The following is a 19,249-nucleotide window of genomic DNA, read 5'->3' on the forward strand; positions in this document are numbered from 1 at the left end:
AATTGGAGTATCACCAACACCCTGACTCCTCAGGGTGTCAGGCTTCTGACTCTATCAGTAGTTTTGTTTGTACTAATTACATTTTTCTTTATTTAGCTTTTTTTTCCTAGTAAAGAACTGTTATTCCCATTCCCATATCTTTGCCTGAGAGCCTTTTTATTTTGAAATTGTGGTAATTCAGAGGGAGGGGGGTTTACCTTTTCCATTTCACAAGAGACTCTAGCCTTCCTTCACGGACTCCTGTCTTTTCAGACCAAGACATCTAGAGATACCTCAAAACTCTTTAGCACCAATGTGGGTGATGACCTCTGTGCAGAGAAGCAAGCGTGCATTTCCAAGACACACCTCGCAGAAACTGTTTACTTACAAATAGAAGTGTGGCAAGACAGAGAATATAAAGGGGATTAAGTAAGAGTTTTTGTACAAGAGTTAAAGTCAAGTGTGAACTGAAGGCAGAGCAGCTGCATTACAGCCCTACAAGCAGTGGAGCTGATTGTCAATTAGAAATGTCTGTGCTTATGATCAGTATGTCACTAACAAATAGAGCTCAGTGTATAGACGAGCCCTGTGACTCATTTGCTTCCTGCTCTAGCAGAATCCTGGTAAGGATGGGGCAAAGCGTTATCTTTGTTAGGAAACAGGCAATTAGGCATATCTGCAAGAGCTGCATTCCAAGTCAAAAATGCCAAACTTACCACCTATGTGGAAAAATGCAAAGGAATAAGAGGAAGACCAAATTTAGAGGAAATCAGAAAGGTTTGAGGGAACATGATGACACACCCAGGGACATAATACAAGTAGGAGTCTGGCAAATACTGCAGCTGCATATACGTAACAACACACTGCCAATTTCCAGTGGGATAAGTCTCCAGAGTTACACACTGCAACAACCAGAGTCAGCAGCAGCAGCAATGATGGGTCAGAGCCAAATCATTTATTCCAGTACCTACTGAAGACAGTACAGCCCACTAAAGCATCACAGGGAGCAATGGGAACTGCTGTCAGGCTAATGTGTGACCATTATTTGGTCTCCCTCCCTGGACTGTGAAGCGAGACAGACTGTAAAGCAGGAGCCCCAGGCTGCTCACCACTCTGGGGAGTGGGATACCTGTGCAGAAAGACTCAGGTGTCCTCAAGAGAAGCCAAGTGTGCTAAGAGACAAACTGCGGCACATTCCTGTACGCCCCACGTCCAGTCCTGTCACACATGACTTGCACACCCTTCAGTAGGGAAGGCTAAGCCTTCAGAGAAAAAAATTCTTCACAACTCCCTAGCACCTCTTGCTTCCACAACCTTCAGACAAAGTCATTCAATTAATGGGAGGTGGGTCTCAGAACTCATTGTGAACATTCAAGTTTTGGTTTTATTACCTGCACCCCACAGGGGCTAAGCAGCCCTTTGAGACAGACCCAGGATGCCTCCATGTCCTGCTGCCCAATCCAACACCCTTGATGTGTAAGCGTTCCCAACAGACACCCTCCTGGGAGAGCCCTTGCAAGTGCAGTGAAGGGCCAGATAGAAGTCCCACAGCCATGTGGCGGAAGCCACTGCTTTTTCATACTATATTGCCATGCTCCCTGTGTTTTTACACACTTCATCCTAACTCCAGGGCAGAAGAAGCCTCCCATCAGCATGGGAATACCTTGTATAGCAGGTGTATTGCACCATGGGTGCTGAAATACCCATCCTAAGGCTGCTGGCACCCTGCAGCAGAGTGACTAAGAGGACTGACTCAAACCAGAATACTATTTCACCCAGGCAGGCAATGGGGAGAGGTGTGCAGTACAGGAACACAGGGTTCTCACTCAGCATGCACACATCCCCTCTCCATTCTCTTGGCTCTGAGTAAACCCATCATTTGTCTGTGCAAAACTCTGCTTCCACCAGACGTGCCCCCTGCAACTGAATGCCCACAAACATCACTTTCGCTTTGTCACCACCTCGAAACTTCTTCACCTCCCATCTATATTCTCCCTTCCCATATGTTTGTACATATTGCGAAGGGGAAGCCAATCCCAGCTTCCCAGTCAGAGCCTACTGCAGGAAGGACGGTAAGCACGCCAGAAAGATGGCCCTGAGGTCAGGGAATATGCTCAGACATTATGGCAACGCCAGGCAAAATGCCAGCTTACACATGGCTAATCAAGGCATGCCAGAAAGGCCTGCCCAAGACAACAGCCTGGGAGTACAGCCTTCTCACTGTTTGCTGTCTGCAGGAGCTTCAGAAAAAGGCCAACAGTGCAGGGACTGCCACAATACTATCCAGCATGGCATGGATAGGAGCGGTCTACACAAAGCTGTGCATACTCACATGGCCATGGAGGTCTGTGTTCAGCAGCATCATGGCACATGTGAGACAGTGAACTCCATCTGCAGAAAGAGAAATAACCAGAGTCACATGCAAAACCACATCTGGACCTTTAAGAAGCTGAAATTGAGACTCATAGACTAATTGAGTCTGTTCCCTTCATAAGAATCTGTTTTAGCAAGAAATATACATAATTAAATAAATGAACAATGAGGTCATCACACAGCTGCCAAACCATAACAGTCTTTCTTTCATCTTTTAGTAACTGTCAAAACTGTCTTGCAGCACCCATGGATGAGGCAAGGAAGACAGGAAATCACGCTATCACTCTTAGCTTGCAAATAGCAATATTACAGTCTGAATCAACACCTTCTTCTTCATTTACTTTAGTGCAGAAAGGGAAAAGTAAAATACACTAGTTCATGTGTAGAGGCATGGGTGCAGCAGGGTATCCTGTTTTTCTCCCCCTCTGGCTTACTCCTCATTCAGAGCTCAATTAGACCTAATTTTGGAGAAGTACAGTCAGTTACTTATACTGCCTTGGCTGTTGGGTAGAGAGTACTTCAGGGGTTTCTAAGCTGGTCCTGCGGCCAAGGCCCTCAGCAATAAGCCAGATTCATAGAACCACAGAATCGAGTTGGAGGACTGAGAGACTGAAAAAAAGATTACTGGCTCAAAACAACTGGAATGTATGTGTAGAGGGAGCAGCTCTGCAGAAAATGGGATGGTGCACTGCTCCACACCCCACTCTCTGGAGCCTCTAGTTCAGAACTGCCACCTATCACTGGCACACTGAAAGCAATGCCCCACACTCTGCCCTGGAGCCCCAGTCAAGCCCTGGGGTGGCCAGATGACTGGAAGCACTTCCAGGGGTTGCTTGCCACAGGAAGCCAGCGCAGACTCCAGGACGTGTGGTTGTGTCCCTATTGTCTTTGGATACCTGAAGCCACACTAGGATCCAGGGTAGTAGCTGTATCTTGTTTTTTTGCTCTTTCATCTCTTTTTCCTCTTTTCTATTCCTAATTTCTGTTTTCTGAAATGGAATGAGTAATTAAGATTGGATGAATAAAGTCATCCAATTGCTAAGTCAATGCTCTGTGAAATGCTTTATTTTGATTGAATGTTTTAAATTCCTGATTTTCTAGGGTTTGCTAGGAAAGTTTGGTTGTGAACATTCTGTGAACTTTTGTCAAGTTCTTCTTTGTGCCCAACTCAGGAAAAAAGTATTAGTAGTACTTTAAACCCTTTTTGAATAAAAAGTAGTAGTAGTAGTACTTTAAGCCCTTTTTGAATAACCCTTCCAAGCAAGTTTAGAAGGCACCCTACAAGGATAATGGAGTTCAACTTGTGGGTCTGCACAAAACATCCCTACAAATCACACCATGTGCTTGAGAGCATTGTCCAAACACTTCTTGATTTTTGTCAGGCTGGTGCTGTGATCACTTTTCTGGGGAGACTATTACAGTGCCCAACCACCCACTGGGAGAAGAACCTCTCTCTGATGTCCAACCTAAACCTCTGCTGACACAACTTTAAGGCATTCCCTCAGCTCCTGTCACTGTAACCACAGAGATCAGTGCCTGCCCCTCCTGCTCCCCTCCTGAAGCAGCTGTAGACTGCAACAAAGTCTCCCCTCAGTCTCCTATTCTTCAGGCTCTGCAAACTATGTGATCTCACTGCTCCACGTTTGGCTTCCCCTCTAGACCCTTCTGCATCTTCATATCCTTTTTCAGGATACTCTCTGATAGGTTTGTATCTTTCTTATATTGTGGTGCCCAAACTGAGCATAGTACTTAGATCCTCGGTTAAGTGTGAAGGATTCAAATGCTTACTCAGTGTCCGAAGTCACAATATCCCTCTTGCAGTCTTGACTAGAGTAAGGCAGCCACATCATCAGGCAAGTCATTATTTCACTCTGGACATGACGCACTCGTTCTACCTGACTGCCTACAGTATCTTGAAATAAGAAAGGCAATAGGCAGTGTACAGACACAGCACAGAAGCAGATCCTGTCTTACTCCCAACTCTTTCCCTCCCCTGCATGACAGCCAGTAAAGGTGAAGAGGTGCGAAGTGCCCAAACATTATCTCACTGCAACAGGGGTAGGTCACAAAGCAAGGGGTAATAGGGTGCAGTGGTACCTCCAAGTGTAGCAGCTCTTTCTCACATTTGAAACTAAACGTACAGCTAAACCGATGACTGTCTTCTTTTTCAGCCTCCTCCTTCAGTGTGTGATCAGCATGTGCTACAATCACAGGGCCACAAGGCTCTGCCAGCATGTCTGTCTGAACACAGCAGTTACGCCAACAGACAGTTTGTCCTCTTCTGCAATCCCAGTTTTCTCAGGTTTGATCTATTTGCTTATTTGTTTCCATCATTTATTTCCAAACTGACTGAAAACATTGGCAAGGGGGAGCACTCTGACTGATGTCAGCTAGTCGAGATGAAACCATGCCAGGGTCTGCATACAGCACGCAAAATTCACCCCCACAACTGGCAAGAACTGGCATGCCTGATGCCAGTGTATGCAGATACAAGCGCTGAATGGAGCACGGAAAGCGAACAGCCTCTCTTTCACCTGACATGTAACCTACTCCTGTCCATATGAGTGCCGCTGGAGTACAAGCATCCACACACCAAAGCCAGCAAGACCAGAAACTACAACTGAAGACAAATCTGGAGGTGCCACAGTTGAGGATTTATACTGAGGACCTATTTATATTGAACACCTTTCATGCTGAGAGTTTTGATGCTTACCAGAGTCATTCTTTAAAGTGGTACAGCAACTAGACAGCTTCATTTTCCAGGCATACACCATATGTGTGCTATTGAAAGTGAGAATAAAGGAAGACAGCAACAAGCAAAGACCTCAGTATCAGAAACAAAGTTACCTTGAGAAGAAATGGCATTTGGGTTGCACTGGTAGTATCTGCTGGAGAAGTGGATTAAAACTCTCTCTCGCTCCTGAGTTTCTCCAATAAGTGAAAAGGCTTTAAAGAAACTCCTAAAAGAGCAGTGGAAAAAAAAAGTGAAATTAAGGTAATAAATCTCTTTTTGCTTCACACAGTATACAGAGCAAAGCAAGAAGCAAGCATCACAGCAAGAAGTACATGAACACACATTCAGTTCCAAGGAGCCTTTCTAGGAAATTGGGCTATCATTCTTCGTGTAGTTAACTCCAACATTTTAGTAATTGAAAGAAGATTTAAATTACCATTGGTCTCAGCCACCGAATATACAAAATAATAAGTAATTCCTATTTGAAAGAGCTGTTCTTTTAATTTTTTTTCTATGGGCAAGGGATTGGAACATGTGTTTTTTATGCATTATAAGATATCCAGGATGTTCCCTATTCTCTTCTAATTGCCCGCCACCCCTGCACCTTTTAACTTCACTCATTAGTACTGATCTCCAAATCAGAGAAGCTACTCCAGTGGTGAAGTCAAATAAGCGCACAGCACTCACAGCTAACACCAAATGTGTGGTCATTTTTTCGAATGGCCAGGACCACATCAGCCGGGGAGGAGTGTGACTACTTGGACCTGCAGAAAATATCTGAGCAAAAGGGCAGAAGACTTGCAACATCTTCCACTGAGCTTCAACAAGAGGAGGAGGCCCTCCTGAGGTTCTTGCTCATGAGAGCCCAGGGTGCAGGGCTGGTGCACATGTGGGCACACTCACTGGATACAGACATCAAGTCTGTGCAGAAAGGTGGGGAGGACACACATCTTTCACTTCTATTCTACTTGACCACACCTCCTCTTAACCACACTGCTGTTCTTCACGCATAGAAAAACGCATCTCACAGCCAAAGATGACCTCGTACATTCATTTATCAGGATGCTTCTAAGAAAATACTGAAAACACAAAACTTCTGTTTCTGAAGTAAGAAGACATACAGAATGACTAACAGGCAATTTTTAAATATCCCATTAGACGGAAACTAACACCAAATCTGAGAGGAATGGAATATATTGCTGGAATATTCATATCTATCTAGTCTTGATGCACAAACTTTAATTTTTTTTCTCTCTGATATAAGGTCAGAGACAGGCTGTACTTTCAACAATCTCACACCCACACAGAGTGTGATCTGCATGGTAATACCTTAATTTCACATGTAATGTATTTCAAATAATCCAGTGAATCTTGACAGGGTTTCTGACCTTCCTACTTTGTGTTCCTTTCCTGGTTCTGGCCAAAGTTCATTTTTAATATAAGGGCTGATGTTACTTCTGATCCTCTTGAAGGGACCTCCAGGTCATATTTACAAGAAGTGAACAACATGTACTATTACTAGAACTACAGAGGCCCCAGCCAGGTAGAAGAAAGGGCCTGCTGTATTGTGTTTTATGTATTTTGGTTATCATGTTCTGTATAGTTGAGTTTGACAAATGGCTCACTCCTGTACCCCCTCTTTATCCTAATGGTATTACCCTTGTCAATCCCTCTTAGGTCTGCCCCTTGGCTCAGCAGAAGAGCTGAGTCATTCCCTTGTCCCCTCTCTGGTGCCTTGTCCGTCACCCGATGCCCCATCCTAATAATCTGGAAGCTTCCATCAAGGGCGTTGAGTGATTGGGCGAGGGCCAGGGGCCCCTCCTCTAACTTCCTCTGATATGTTATTGTTCCTGTCTTTCATCCCAAGAGTCACTCCCCAAGCTTTCCCCATTGGTTGTTAGATAATCCCTTCCCCTTTCCACACCCCCATTTATAGGTTGCTGCTGAGGCCCTGCCGAGGCTCTCGGTTGGTTTTCCTTGGAAGCAGTTGGGCTCATAAGAGCCGCCAATAAACTTCTGGACTATAAACCCCTGAGGAGAGTCAGCCTCCTTGCTTCAGTGATCGCTGTCCACCACTCCTCCGGAGGCTCTCCCAGAACCCTGCGGGAGCACACAGGAGAGCCCTCTGCCGCTTGTTGTGCCCTTCTAGCTGGGCCACTCAGATGAGCTCTGAGTGCGCACAACAGCAAGGGCCAATCAGATCTACTGGACTGTGTGGCTCCAGTGCTCTGGCACATCAGACACACCAGAGTGTAAGGCTTTAGTTCACACCGGCACATGATGTACCCTGATGCCATCAAGATATGTGGGGACACAATCCATCTCTTTCTCAGCGCCAAGGGGATCCCAACAGCTGACAGCACTGGAAGGTGGAGAGAGCATGACTTGAAATGAATGGGAGAAGCATCCTACTGGCCCAGAGGCCCTATGCATCCTTAGCATAGGTTACCCCAAAAAAGTGTATTCAAGGACCCAAAAATACATTATTAGGATTTTTGGAGTAGCTGCTGTGGAGACAGAGGAAACGAGACAGCTGAACACCTTGCCCGGTGTCTGAGAGGACCCCTCTGTTCAGGGACTGCTGAGGGTCGAAGAACAACAGGTACAATCGCTACCACATCACTACTGCATCATCAACAATACTGCACCACCTGGGACACTGTGACCCCCAACCAGGAGATGATCCATGAACTGGAGATCCAGGGAGTGGTCAGAAAGACTTGTTAACCTTTTAACAGTCCTATACGCTCAGTGTGTGAGCCCAGGGCCCGATAGATTTTCATGGCCTGAATGAAGTCACACCACCACTTAGTGCCACTGTGCCCAATATGCCCAACATGCTGGGACTTCAGTATGAGCTGGAGTCCAAAGCAGTGATGCGGTGCCACCATCAACATTGCTAATATGCTGTTCTCCATTCCTTTAGCAGCAGGGTGCAGGCCTCAATTTTTTAACTGGAGGGGTGTGACATACACCTGGAACTGACTTCACCAGGGGTGGAAACAGAACCCCATTATTTATCCTGGACTAATCCAGACTGCACTGGAAAAGAAAGTGAGGAGAAGGGTGAGGTCCTGGAATACTTGCAATATGATGCAATATGACAACATGATCATGCAGGGCAACACAGCAGGAATTTTGAGAAAGGGGAGAAGACAATCCAAATCCGCCTGAAGGCTGGTTTTGCCACACACTGAAGTAAGATCAAGGGACCTGCCCAGAAAACTCCATTTTTTTAGGATTTAAATAGCAAGATGGATGTCACCAGATTCCAATGGACATGGTCACTAGAACAGCAGCTATGTCCCTTCCAACCATCAAGAAGGAAACACAAGTTTTCCTAGGCACAGTGGGATTTTGAAGGATGCATATTTCAGATTACAGACAGATTTTAAAACCTCTCTATCAAGTGATACCAAAGAAGAACGATTTCAAGTAGGGTCCTGAACAATAATAAGATTTTGAACAAATTAAACAGGAGATTGCAGTAACCAGTCAGGACACTACAAGATGTAAAAAATATGCTCCACAGTGCAGCCAAGAAGAATGGTCCTTCCTGAAGTCACTAGCAAAAGGGTACATGTGGAGATTGGACAACGACCCCTGGTGTTCTGGGGTTGGGAATACAAATGTTCCAACATACAAAGGATCTGAGACCAGCTACACCCCCACTGAAGGAGAGGCACTGGCAACTTATGAAGGGATTGGAGCTGCCTCAGAAGTGACTGGCACCGAAGCACAGCTCCTCCTGGTGCCCCAGCTGCTAGCACTGGGCTGGATATTCAATGAGAAAGTCCCTGCAACACATCATGCCACTGTGGAGTAACTGGATTACTCTGAGCCCACAGTAAGCTTGAATAGGAAACCCCAATCACCCAGGGATATTGGAAGTCATCACTAATTGGCCTGAAGATGAAAATTTCAGACTACCACCATCATCAGAGGAGGAGAAGATGATACACTGCTGAGGAGGCCCCACCATAAAATCAGCTACCTACAAATTAAAAGGAATACAATCTCTTTATTGACAGTTCCTTTTGTATCACAGGGACAAAACAAAACCAGAAAGCAGCCAGACAGCCCTTTATGACAAGTCATAGAAGCTATTGAAGGAGAAGGTGGATCAAGTCAGGTTGCAGAGCTGAAAGCCATCCAGCTGGCTTTAGGTATCACTGAACAACAGAAATGGCCAGCAATCTACCTCTACACTGACTCGTGGATAGTGGCAAATGCTGTGTTGGAGTGACAGGACTGACAGAAAAAGGCCAGTTGGCAGTCCAGATGGAAACCCATTTGGGCTGATGAAATCGCTGCCCTGGTAGAGAAGTTGTCTGAAGAAGAACATCATGAGATGGACATATGCCCAAGAGTTAGTGCTGAAGAACATTGCAACAATGGAGAGGTGGATCAGGCCACCAAGATTAAAGTGGCTCGGGTTAATCTGTACTGGCAATGTAAGAGCAAATTATTTCTGGCTCAGTGGGCTCAAGATGCCTCAGGTCATCAGAGAATAGACACAACATACATGTGGACTTGTGATCAAGGGGCAGACTTAACCATGGACAATACCTCTCACTTACCCATAACTGTGAAACATGCACTGCAATCGAGCAGGCCCAGCAGGTAAGGCCTCTCTGGTATGGTGGGTGATGGTTGAAACACAGATATGGGGCAACCTGGCAAATTGGTTACATCACACTGCTGCAAACCCACCAAGGCAAGCGCTACAAGTGCTTACAACGGTGGAAACAACCACTGGGTGTCTGGAAATTAACCCCGTGCCTCACACCAGGGCCCAAAACACCATCCTGGGCCTTGAGCTGCAACTTCTGCAGCAGCATGGCACCCCAGAAAGAACTGAGTTGGACTAGTGGGACTCATTTTAAAAGGAGCTCCACAAATACATGGGCCAGAGAGCACAGGATTGAGTTGGTATAACACATCACCTATTATGCACCAGCCTCTGAGAAAATTGAACACTACAATGGACTGTTAAAAATTACATTGAAAGCAATGGGTGGTGGAACCTTCAAACATGCAGATCTGCATTTAGCAAAGGCCATCTCATTAGTAAATACAAGAAGCTCTACAATCAAGCTGGTCCTGCTTAATCAAAATTACTATGCACTGTAGCAGGGGATGGAGACCCTGTGGTATGACATAGAGAAATGTGTTAGGGAACACAGTCAAGACTGGTCCCACCTTTTTGCAAAGGCAAATCCATTCATGGGATTGGTTTTGCTCAAGGACCTGATAGCACTTTATGGGTAATGCAGGGGGACACGGAAACATGAGGTGTACCCCAAGGGGATCAATTTTTGTGTGAGAATGGTCTGTAATGTTCAATTGTACCATACTGTTTGCTGAATGGCACTGCGACTGTATACTGTAACTACTATGGAGTATGAATATAGACTGCTCCAGATATACCAGTCATGAGCTCCTCATGCAGACTGCAGCCAGGTGAAAGCAAGCAGCCTGCCTGCCCTGGAAAACATCTAGAGCAGATAGAACCCACAGTCATGGACTAAACAAACTCAACAGACATCTTGAAAGGACAGCCACTGACTACGGAAATGATACTCATGCTTGCGTTGATACACACACACACACACACACACACACACACACACACAGACAGACACATATATGTAGCTGGGAGGTGTAGGACCTGGACATGAAATAGATGGTACAACATAAGGGGTGGAAAACGTTACTGATTCTGGCCAGGACAGTTAATTTTTGCAGTAGCCAGGAGAAGCATGCCTAGGAGCCTGATGTTATTCTGTACAACCTCAGGTACGGCTTGTGAGGGGGAGGCATCCCTTCTGGGCAGACAGCATGGTGGAGCAGTCAGGGTTTCCACATGGTGACTGCTTGCATGTGAATGATTCACCTCTATTGTACACTCTGTTATTATTATTGTTGCTGTTACCCTTCATTTTCTTGTTTTATTTACTGTTTCCAGTAAATTGTTCTTATCTCAACCCTAGATTTTTGCCTTTTGTGCCTCCAGTTCTCCTCTCCAGATGCCCCATAGAGAGGGGGAGGGGAAGGAAGCAAGTGGTGCATGTTTTGGAGTGTTTCAGTGGGAACATTAAATTGGTGAATACTGTTCCTAAATCCACAACAGCTTCCAAGGCACATTTTGAGAATCAGCCATCTTTCTGTCTCCTACCCCAGTCTGAGCTCTTTCCAGCAACACTCCCTGCCCAGGTACCACTGACCTACACCTTCTCCTCCTCTGTAGCACATTTACCCCCTTGGAAGCTAACTTGGAGAGGAAACTGATGAAAAAATTATTTGGTAAATAAACAAGGCAGTTTCCTCACTCTAAGAGGACAATGCTACAGCCAAGGGCCACAGGGATTAGTTTGTGCCCACCAGAGAACACAGAATACACTGAGCTGGAAGGCACCCAACAAGGATCATTAAGTCCAACTTCTGGCTCTGCACAGAACACCCCTAAGAATCACACGATGTGCTTGAGAGTGCTGTCCATACACTTCCTGAACTCTGTCAGGCTTAGTGCTGCGACCACTTCCTTGGGGAGCCTGTTCCAGTGCCCAATCACCTGCTGCGTGCAGAACCTCTCTCTGATGTCCAGCCTAAGCATCCCCTGACACAACTTGAAGCTATTCCCTTGCATCCTGTCACAGGTCGCCACAGAGAAGAAATCAGTGTGAGCCCCTTCTCTTCCACTTGTGAGAAAGCTTTAGACTGCAATGAGGTCTCACTTCAGTCTCCTTCAGGCTGAGCAAACCAAAGAACCTCAGCCACTTCTATGGCTTCCCCTCCAGGCCCTTCACCATCTTTGTAGCCCTTTTTTGGATACCTTCTGGTAGCTTCGTATCTTTCCTATATTGAAGGAACCAGAACTGGCCGCAGCACTTGAGGTGAGGCTGCTCCAGTGCAGAGCAGAGCAGGACAATCCCCTCTCTTGCCTGGCTGGTGGTGCTGTGCCTGATGCACCCCAAGACAGAGTTGGCCCTCCTGGCTGCCAGGGCACTTCTCACACATATTCAACTTGCCCTCCATAAGGGTCCTTTTCCACAGCACTGCTCTCCAGCAGCTCATTTCCCAGTCTATCCTAGGTGCAGAATCCAGCACTTGCCCTTTTTAAGTTTCACACAGTTGGTAGTTCCCCAGACCTATCATTCATCAAAGCCTCCCTGCAGGACCTCTCTTCCTTTGAGGGAGTCAGTGGCTCCTCCCAGTTTAGTATCATCAATCTTACTTATTATATGTTCAAGTCCTGTGTCCAAGTAATTTATGAAGCTGTTGAAGAGCACAGGGTTAAGGATGGAGCCCTGTGGAACACCACTAGTGACAGGTCACACCAGTCTGATTCACCCCATTCACTGTTGCCCTTTTTGCCTGACCCGTGAGCCAGCTGCTCACCCACCACATGATGTGTTTATCCAGCTGTGGGCTGGACATTTTCTCCAGAAGGGTCCTGTGAGAGACAGTATCAAAAGCTTTACAGAAATCCAAAAAGATCACATCAACTGTATTCCCTCTATCATCTAAGTGTGTTACCTTGTCTTAAAAGGAAATTTGGTTGGATAAGCAGGACCTTTTCCTCATTAAGCCGTGGTGGTTGTGACCAATCACTGCATTGCCTTTCAGGTATTTTTCAATACCTCCCAGAATAATTTTCCCCATTATTTTACCAGGCACTGAAGTAAGACTGACAGGCCTATAGTTTCCAGGGTCATCCTTCTTGGCCTTCTTGAAGGTTAGACAGTTTCCAGTCAACTGGAACCTCTTCAGATGCCCAAGACCATACCAAAATAATCTGAGAGATCACACAATGACATCGACCAGTTCTTTGAGTATTTCTGGATAAATATCATGTGGCCCCATAGACTTATGATGATCCAGATGGAGCAACAGATCCCATACAAGTTCAGGGTCAGCTGGGAGTTTATCAGTCTCACAGCCATGGTCCTTCAATGCACTAAGCCATTCTGCATTGCCTTTTTCTATTGACTTATTTTTAAAAAATATATTTTTGTTGTCCCATACAAGTACTAGCAATTTTCAACTCCAGCTGAACTTTGTCAGCTGGAATTTTCTCTCTACAGTGGTGAGCAGCAAATTTGTATTCTTCCCACATCACTTGACCTTTCTCACATGGGACGAACACCTTTTTTTTTTTTTGTTAGCTCCAGAAGATCCCTGGTCATTCAAGTTAGCCTTCTGCCTTGTCTGGATTTGCCTGCTCCTGTGCCCTTAGGAGGTGGTGACCAGTACTGACGGATTCCAGCACCTTCAGAAGCATTTTCCCAGGGAACCTTACTAACTAATTCCCTGAGCAGCCTTAAGTCTGCTCTCCCCATATGCAGGATTGGACTCAGAATGCACACTGAGAGGAGCTGGAGCAGCACCACATTCCCTCCTGTCATCCTGCAGAGGCTGCAAGAGATGTATTCAGGAGGTGCATGGGCAACATGGATCCAGGGAGTGGACAGTGAAGGAGCAACCCTTCCCAGGTCTCACACTTGTCACTGATGCTGCACAACAGCTTCCCAGAGCTGCGAGGTAGCACAGATCTCAACAGCTGCCCCCAAAATGCTTGATAAACCACAGCTTGTCAGTGAGCCAGCAACAACAGCACTGTTTCCTCTCATTCTCTGCCAAGCATGAGGAAGCATGTCTCAGTTTCCTCAGGCTTTGGGACGATTTTTTGTCCCCAGCTGCTGCTGCATGCTTAAGCTGGCAATTACTGCAGCTAGTTTTGAAACCTCAACAACCCCTTGGCTTCTTTAAGTCCTACATGAGCTTGGGCACATTTTAGAGAAAGTCCTAACTACTAATATTAACAGGAGATCTACAGGGAGCGGAGACCTCCTAAATATGTGCCACAAAGCAGTTATGTGTTGGATTTCACAATTTATAAGAAGGGTATATTTTGCATCACACTTCAGGGGTGCTGAAACATGGAACTGAGCAACACCCCTCCCACTGCCCAGCAGCTCCCACCCCATGCTGAGTGGGTGCTCCAGCTTGGCTCCACTCCCCCTGCCTCAGGACCAGGCGGTTCATGTTTGTGCAGGCATGTTCCATTTCCACCACCTTCAGAAGGCAGGACTTTGTGGGTGCCTTTGATCTGCTATGGTCTCATGGCATCAGACCCCCAGAAATACATTTGCAAAGGAGCTAAGAAGTGCGTGCACACCTTCTAGATTTTCATTAGGAAAAAAATTCCCACTTAAGTAACCTCAGTCAAATGAGTTAAACTCATTTAAATCCCCTCAAACACCAGAACACCAGCAACTGTGCTAACAGGCCACTGCTACAAAAACTTGGTGTTTTGACTTTTGAGAAAAAAAAAAGCACTCAAAAAAAAACATTGTTGAGGTCTAATTCTAGTGTAAAAAGGAAAGAAAATGAAAGGGCTGGGTCTTCAAACCCCCACTCCGACAGTTATCAAACTCACTACAGCTTTTTCCACGTAGAAGCTTTTGCTGTTCTGCACGTTCCTGGATTCCTCAGGGAGACACAGAGAGGGGAGCTGCCAAACTACACCAAACCTTGGTCTTAGTGCACTGCAGCAAAGCAGGGTAAGCTCCAAAAGGCATCTGCAATAGAGTCTGCACAGATCAGCTGTGAGCAACACTGTAATTCCTCACTAGCACCTGGCAAACTACAAGTTCCCTGTTTTGGCAGCAACTGGACATTTTTCTCTAGCTTTTCAAGAACCATCCCTAGGCAGGTCCACCCAAATATTTCACTCTCCACATGGCCACCACTCCAGTAGCACTAGAGTAGGGTAGTACACCAAGCCAAACAGAAGACGAAATTTCTGTCCCCACAATACATCACAGTTCTGTCTTCATCTTATTACATCCCAAAAGGACAACCATGTAAATCAGGACAATACTGCAAACAGCACTGTTACTAAAATAAGAATAAGAAGTCCACAAATGGAATTGTACCTGAGCGAACAGTCCAGTGTCATGCCTGTGAAGTCAAAAAATTTAAGATATTCTTCGGCCACAAGCTTGCTGAATTCATTGCTAAAGAAAAGTGAATAAATAAGTAAAAGTTATCATTCAAGAGTGAACCCCTCCAGAACCATCAATAAGAATGTGGCCAAGCACATACTCATATCAGCACATACTTTTTACCCAAATGTTTTGCCACATCAGAGCGTTTGAACCTGTCCAGATGGTAGAGGCGCTTAGCCAGGCGCCTGGCTGCTTCCAAATTGCTGTTGCTGCCATTGCTGAGGTCATGGCCAAGGGCTCCAGTGGCATCTTTCTCCTGAAGTTCATTGCTCCCCATGGCTGCACTGGAGTCTAACACCACATTCTGCAGGTCAACATTGCTGTGAGATTAAAAGAATATGGAAAGAAGAAAAATAAGACTACATTAGCACTTCCTCTTATAACAGCAGGCAATTAACTGTACAGAGGCAAGATGACACAATGTAACAAAATCCACTTAATTGAAGGAGCAGTGTAGAAGAGGGACATTCACTTGGCAGTCAGAAGTTAAGGGTTTTTAACAAACGTGGACTTTCCTTCTAACTGTGCTATCCTACCCTCAACTTGGGCTCACTTCAGAGAGAGCTCTTTGGTATTATCAGCCTACAGCTGCAACTGCACTAATGCTTCTTGCATTAGTATTTTTTAACCCAAATGCTTGCTTGGCTTGAAGAGGCCTCTTTAAAACTAGGAAATTATCAATTTTCCAGGAGAAATGCAGTGATTAAGCTAGGGTGATCAGTTACTCCAAGCTGAGTCAGAACAAGTCCCTTCCTCATTCTTCCCCAGTTGTCCTGGAAACAACACAATTCCTTAAATCTAAAATAATATCACCAGAACTCTCAGTGGCTTCTGTGTTGCCCATAAGCAGTGGACATCCCATGGGAAGGCACTACTAGAAAAAGCAGTACTCGGAGCAAGGAACCCAGTCTCTCCCAGTGGAGAGACACAAACCATCCATGCCAGCCTGGACAACTCCTTGCTTCCCTCCTGCTCCCTCATGGTGGCAATTATTTCCCTCACCTGCTGCTCAAAGTCAAGATGTTCAGCATGGTAATTCCAGGGCACTTCAGATAAATCATGTATTTACAGATTCCTCCCACCTCTAGTACAATAGGAAGGCTCTGGCTGAGCTGTGTGCCTGCTTTGCTTCTCCCATGAAAGAGGCAAGAGCCTGCCACACCAAGAAGTGCACTCCCACATACACACCCCTGCACAAAGGCAGACTTTTAACTTTAGAAGAGTTTTTCTCTGACACTGGCATGAAATTTTTTGCAAAATCTCAGCTCTATGTATGTGAGTGTGTGCACTTGACAGCATTTCTATTTTTATTTCTGTATTTTTATACTATATAGAAATTCTTTTTACTAAAATGCCATTTACACAGGGATAATGAATGATCAGCAAGGGTCACGCACAGGACTGTGGCAAGCACATTTCTCTCTCTCTCAGGATTTTTATAAAGGTGCACAGAGAGAAGTGAAAGAGAAAACAATTTCTATTTCTGCTCCTTGTTTTTCTCTTGTGGAATGTGTTTGGAGAACTGTTTACCTAGAGCGAATGCCTGGTTGGATCACAGTGGATTGTTTGGGCCTGATGGCCAATCAGATCCACCTGTGTCTGGACTCTGGAGAACAGGGTCACCAGTTGGGAGTTAGATATGATAAAGAGAGTAGCATGTAGTTTTAACTGTCCTCTTTTATATAGTATATTAATGTATCATAGCATAATTATAATAAAGAAATCATTCAGCCTTCTGAAATAAGTCAGACATCATCATTCTTCCCATTGGGTTCACCGACATCTACAACACAGGACAGACATGAGTAGAATAAGTTAAAGATGTCTTTGTACACACTTTAAACAACATACCAGAGCTTCACATACCAATGTAATTTTCAGACTTGACAAGCCATGGTTAAAACAACTGATCACTGTGCTCCAGTAACAACTGTCTAGCTATTTACTCAAATGTCAGCAGGCTACTCATTAACTCCTCAAAGATGAGATTTCATATGAGGTGAGCTTAAAATAAAAAAAAAAATTGTATTCTGCATGCCACAAATCATCACCTGCTTGCTACCTCTCTTCTCATCAATGGTTTAAGAGAAGGACAAGTACAGAACAGCGATTTGCCCATTTTACCTCTGCTTCCATTCTTTCAGTGCTTCTACAACATCAGAAATATTACACATTCACCCTGTGGGTACAACCTCTTTATCACGTATGTGTGGAAAACAGAAATCTAACCTGTTCCTGCAAGAACTGGGGGCTTGCACTGGTTTGCATTTATTTCAGTGTAATTAAAATGGTGATTTAACAAAAGGGAGTCAGCCTCAATGCCTAGTAGGAAATTAATACTGTAAACACAATTCCAACAACACTAATATTACTAGCCATCACTTATCCAAGAAAATAAAAAAGCCCCTCCTGACATTGTGTAAAATGCCTCCTTGGCCCTATCCAAGACTACTAGCAAATGTCTGAAATTCTCTAAATTTGGCCTATACCAAACTTGTGAAGAAAGCAAATGACAGCGTACCCTAACACAAGCCCTGAGCAACACCTTATCCATTCAAATCAGGCACAACCCATTCCAAATTCCCATCTCTAACAATTGACAAGAGCAAGGCATACCCAAGTGAGCTAACAAATCTACATAGTCTTTAATGTAAAAATGTTGCTTCAAAAGCCATGCCAACTAAGAGCCTCACCTCACTATACATCACAGTCCTCTTTCACCACTGCACTTAATTAAAGGTAGTATTTATAGCCCTGAAAGATGGCCAAAGCTGACAAGAAAACATCTGTACCCTGCTAGGAACCAGAGCACTACAAGATTCAACATTACCACAAATCACCAAAAGTTTAGAAAGGAAGCACCAGCAACTGCCACTTAGTGAAATTAAGAGTACAGCACCTCCCAGCTTCTGCTTTGCTTCTAGAAGCCATGGCTGGGATATGAAGGAGGAACACCCAGCAAGAAGGAGCGTGTGCTCTTTCCTCTGTTTGCCAAAACTAGTCAACAGGGCTGCATAAAAAAAAAACTACCTTCCAACTTCTCCATTTTAAAGCTTCATACTGACCGAGGGTGCCCATACATGCATTGAAGAATAAGGGACGCTTCCTTCTACTATTCCAGTAGTTAATTCTGACAGTTGATTAGCTTATTACTTAGTACAAAGTGGGGCTAAGTATGTACTTTTTGTAGCTAGTACAAAAAATTAGTATTAAGTAAGTACTTTTTATACTCACGAAGTATAAAGTACAAGTACAAAAAGGCTGTCAAATCAATACAGGTTGTCTGTAACATAAGCCTCTTGTTCAGGGAAAGGACAGATTCTTAGCAGTAAAGTGAGACTTCAGCTTTCAAGTGGGTTTAGGTGGCTCAAAGACTCAAGTGCTCATGTCACTGAGGGCTTAGGAAATGCAGATGCCCTGTGCATGGATACTGTGCAAGCTGCATTCAGGGCAGCATATTTTACCAGGGTCCAAGTGGTGTTACTCAGGGAAAAGGCTGATGTCCCTTCTTACTTTCAATGCTTTCCAGGTCCATCATTTTCCTTTCACACCTCCGTTTACTAATCTTCTGAACTCAGTAATGCTTGCCTCCCTCTGTAAAATGCTTATAATGAATTCTAATCAAGAGCTAAGAGCAACCAGGGCTGAAAATAGGTCTCTCTTCTGCAGTCTACAGTTTCTACGCATAAAGAATCCACAGCAGCATTGCCATCAAAACAGTGCCAAGAAAGGGCTTTGTGATACAAAGCAAGGCTGGACACAGATTTCTCATGCAGCTTTACTCTTTATCACATGAAAATGAGAAACCTCCACTGAAAAACACAGGCTGAAAAATGTAATAGATTATACTCCCCCTAATCCTAGATTCAAGGCTAAAAGGGATTGTGATGATATTGCTGGTAAATGCCTGTCCAGCAATGGCTGCTGATTTTTATCCAGAGACACATTAATCTCTGCTACCAGAAAACACAGAAAACAGAAGCTACAAAAAACCTCCAGACCTCTCTAGTCTCACAGCACATGAGCTGTGGCCAGAAACCAGGTCTACAAACCGTGGTATTTCTGTCCCCAGCAATGCACTCCTGATGCATCCTTTCTCCTTCTGTCAAAGCATCCCCACACTCCCACGGAATGCACAGAGGCTGTGATC

At 44.9% G+C, this 19,249-nt stretch overlaps 1 protein-coding gene across 15 annotated transcripts in view; it reads right to left on the reverse strand.

Annotated features, from left to right (window-relative positions):
• Window positions 1–19,249, reverse strand: part of PSD3 (pleckstrin and Sec7 domain containing 3) — a 141,861-nt gene that overhangs the window by 83,481 nt on the left and 39,131 nt on the right. For 12 of the 15 annotated variants that reach the window (XM_068176215.1, XM_068176212.1, XM_068176218.1 and 9 more), the window contains 4 exons: window positions 15,213–15,419; window positions 15,028–15,108; window positions 5,200–5,312; window positions 2,312–2,370 (listed from right to left, as the gene is read on the reverse strand). In XM_068176215.1, the coding sequence (XP_068032316.1) occupies window positions 2,312–2,370; window positions 5,200–5,312; window positions 15,028–15,108; window positions 15,213–15,419 (460 nt within the window). Of the gene's footprint in view, window positions 1–2,311; window positions 2,371–5,199; window positions 5,313–15,027; window positions 15,109–15,212; window positions 15,420–16,965; window positions 17,102–19,249 lie in introns of those variants that run through there. The other 3 variants (XM_068176224.1, XM_068176216.1, XM_068176221.1) reach the window with 3 other exon arrangements.

This window comes from Anomalospiza imberbis, chromosome Z (genome assembly GCF_031753505.1).
Source record: "Anomalospiza imberbis isolate Cuckoo-Finch-1a 21T00152 chromosome Z, ASM3175350v1, whole genome shotgun sequence".
NCBI lineage: Eukaryota > Metazoa > Chordata > Aves > Passeriformes > Viduidae > Anomalospiza > Anomalospiza imberbis.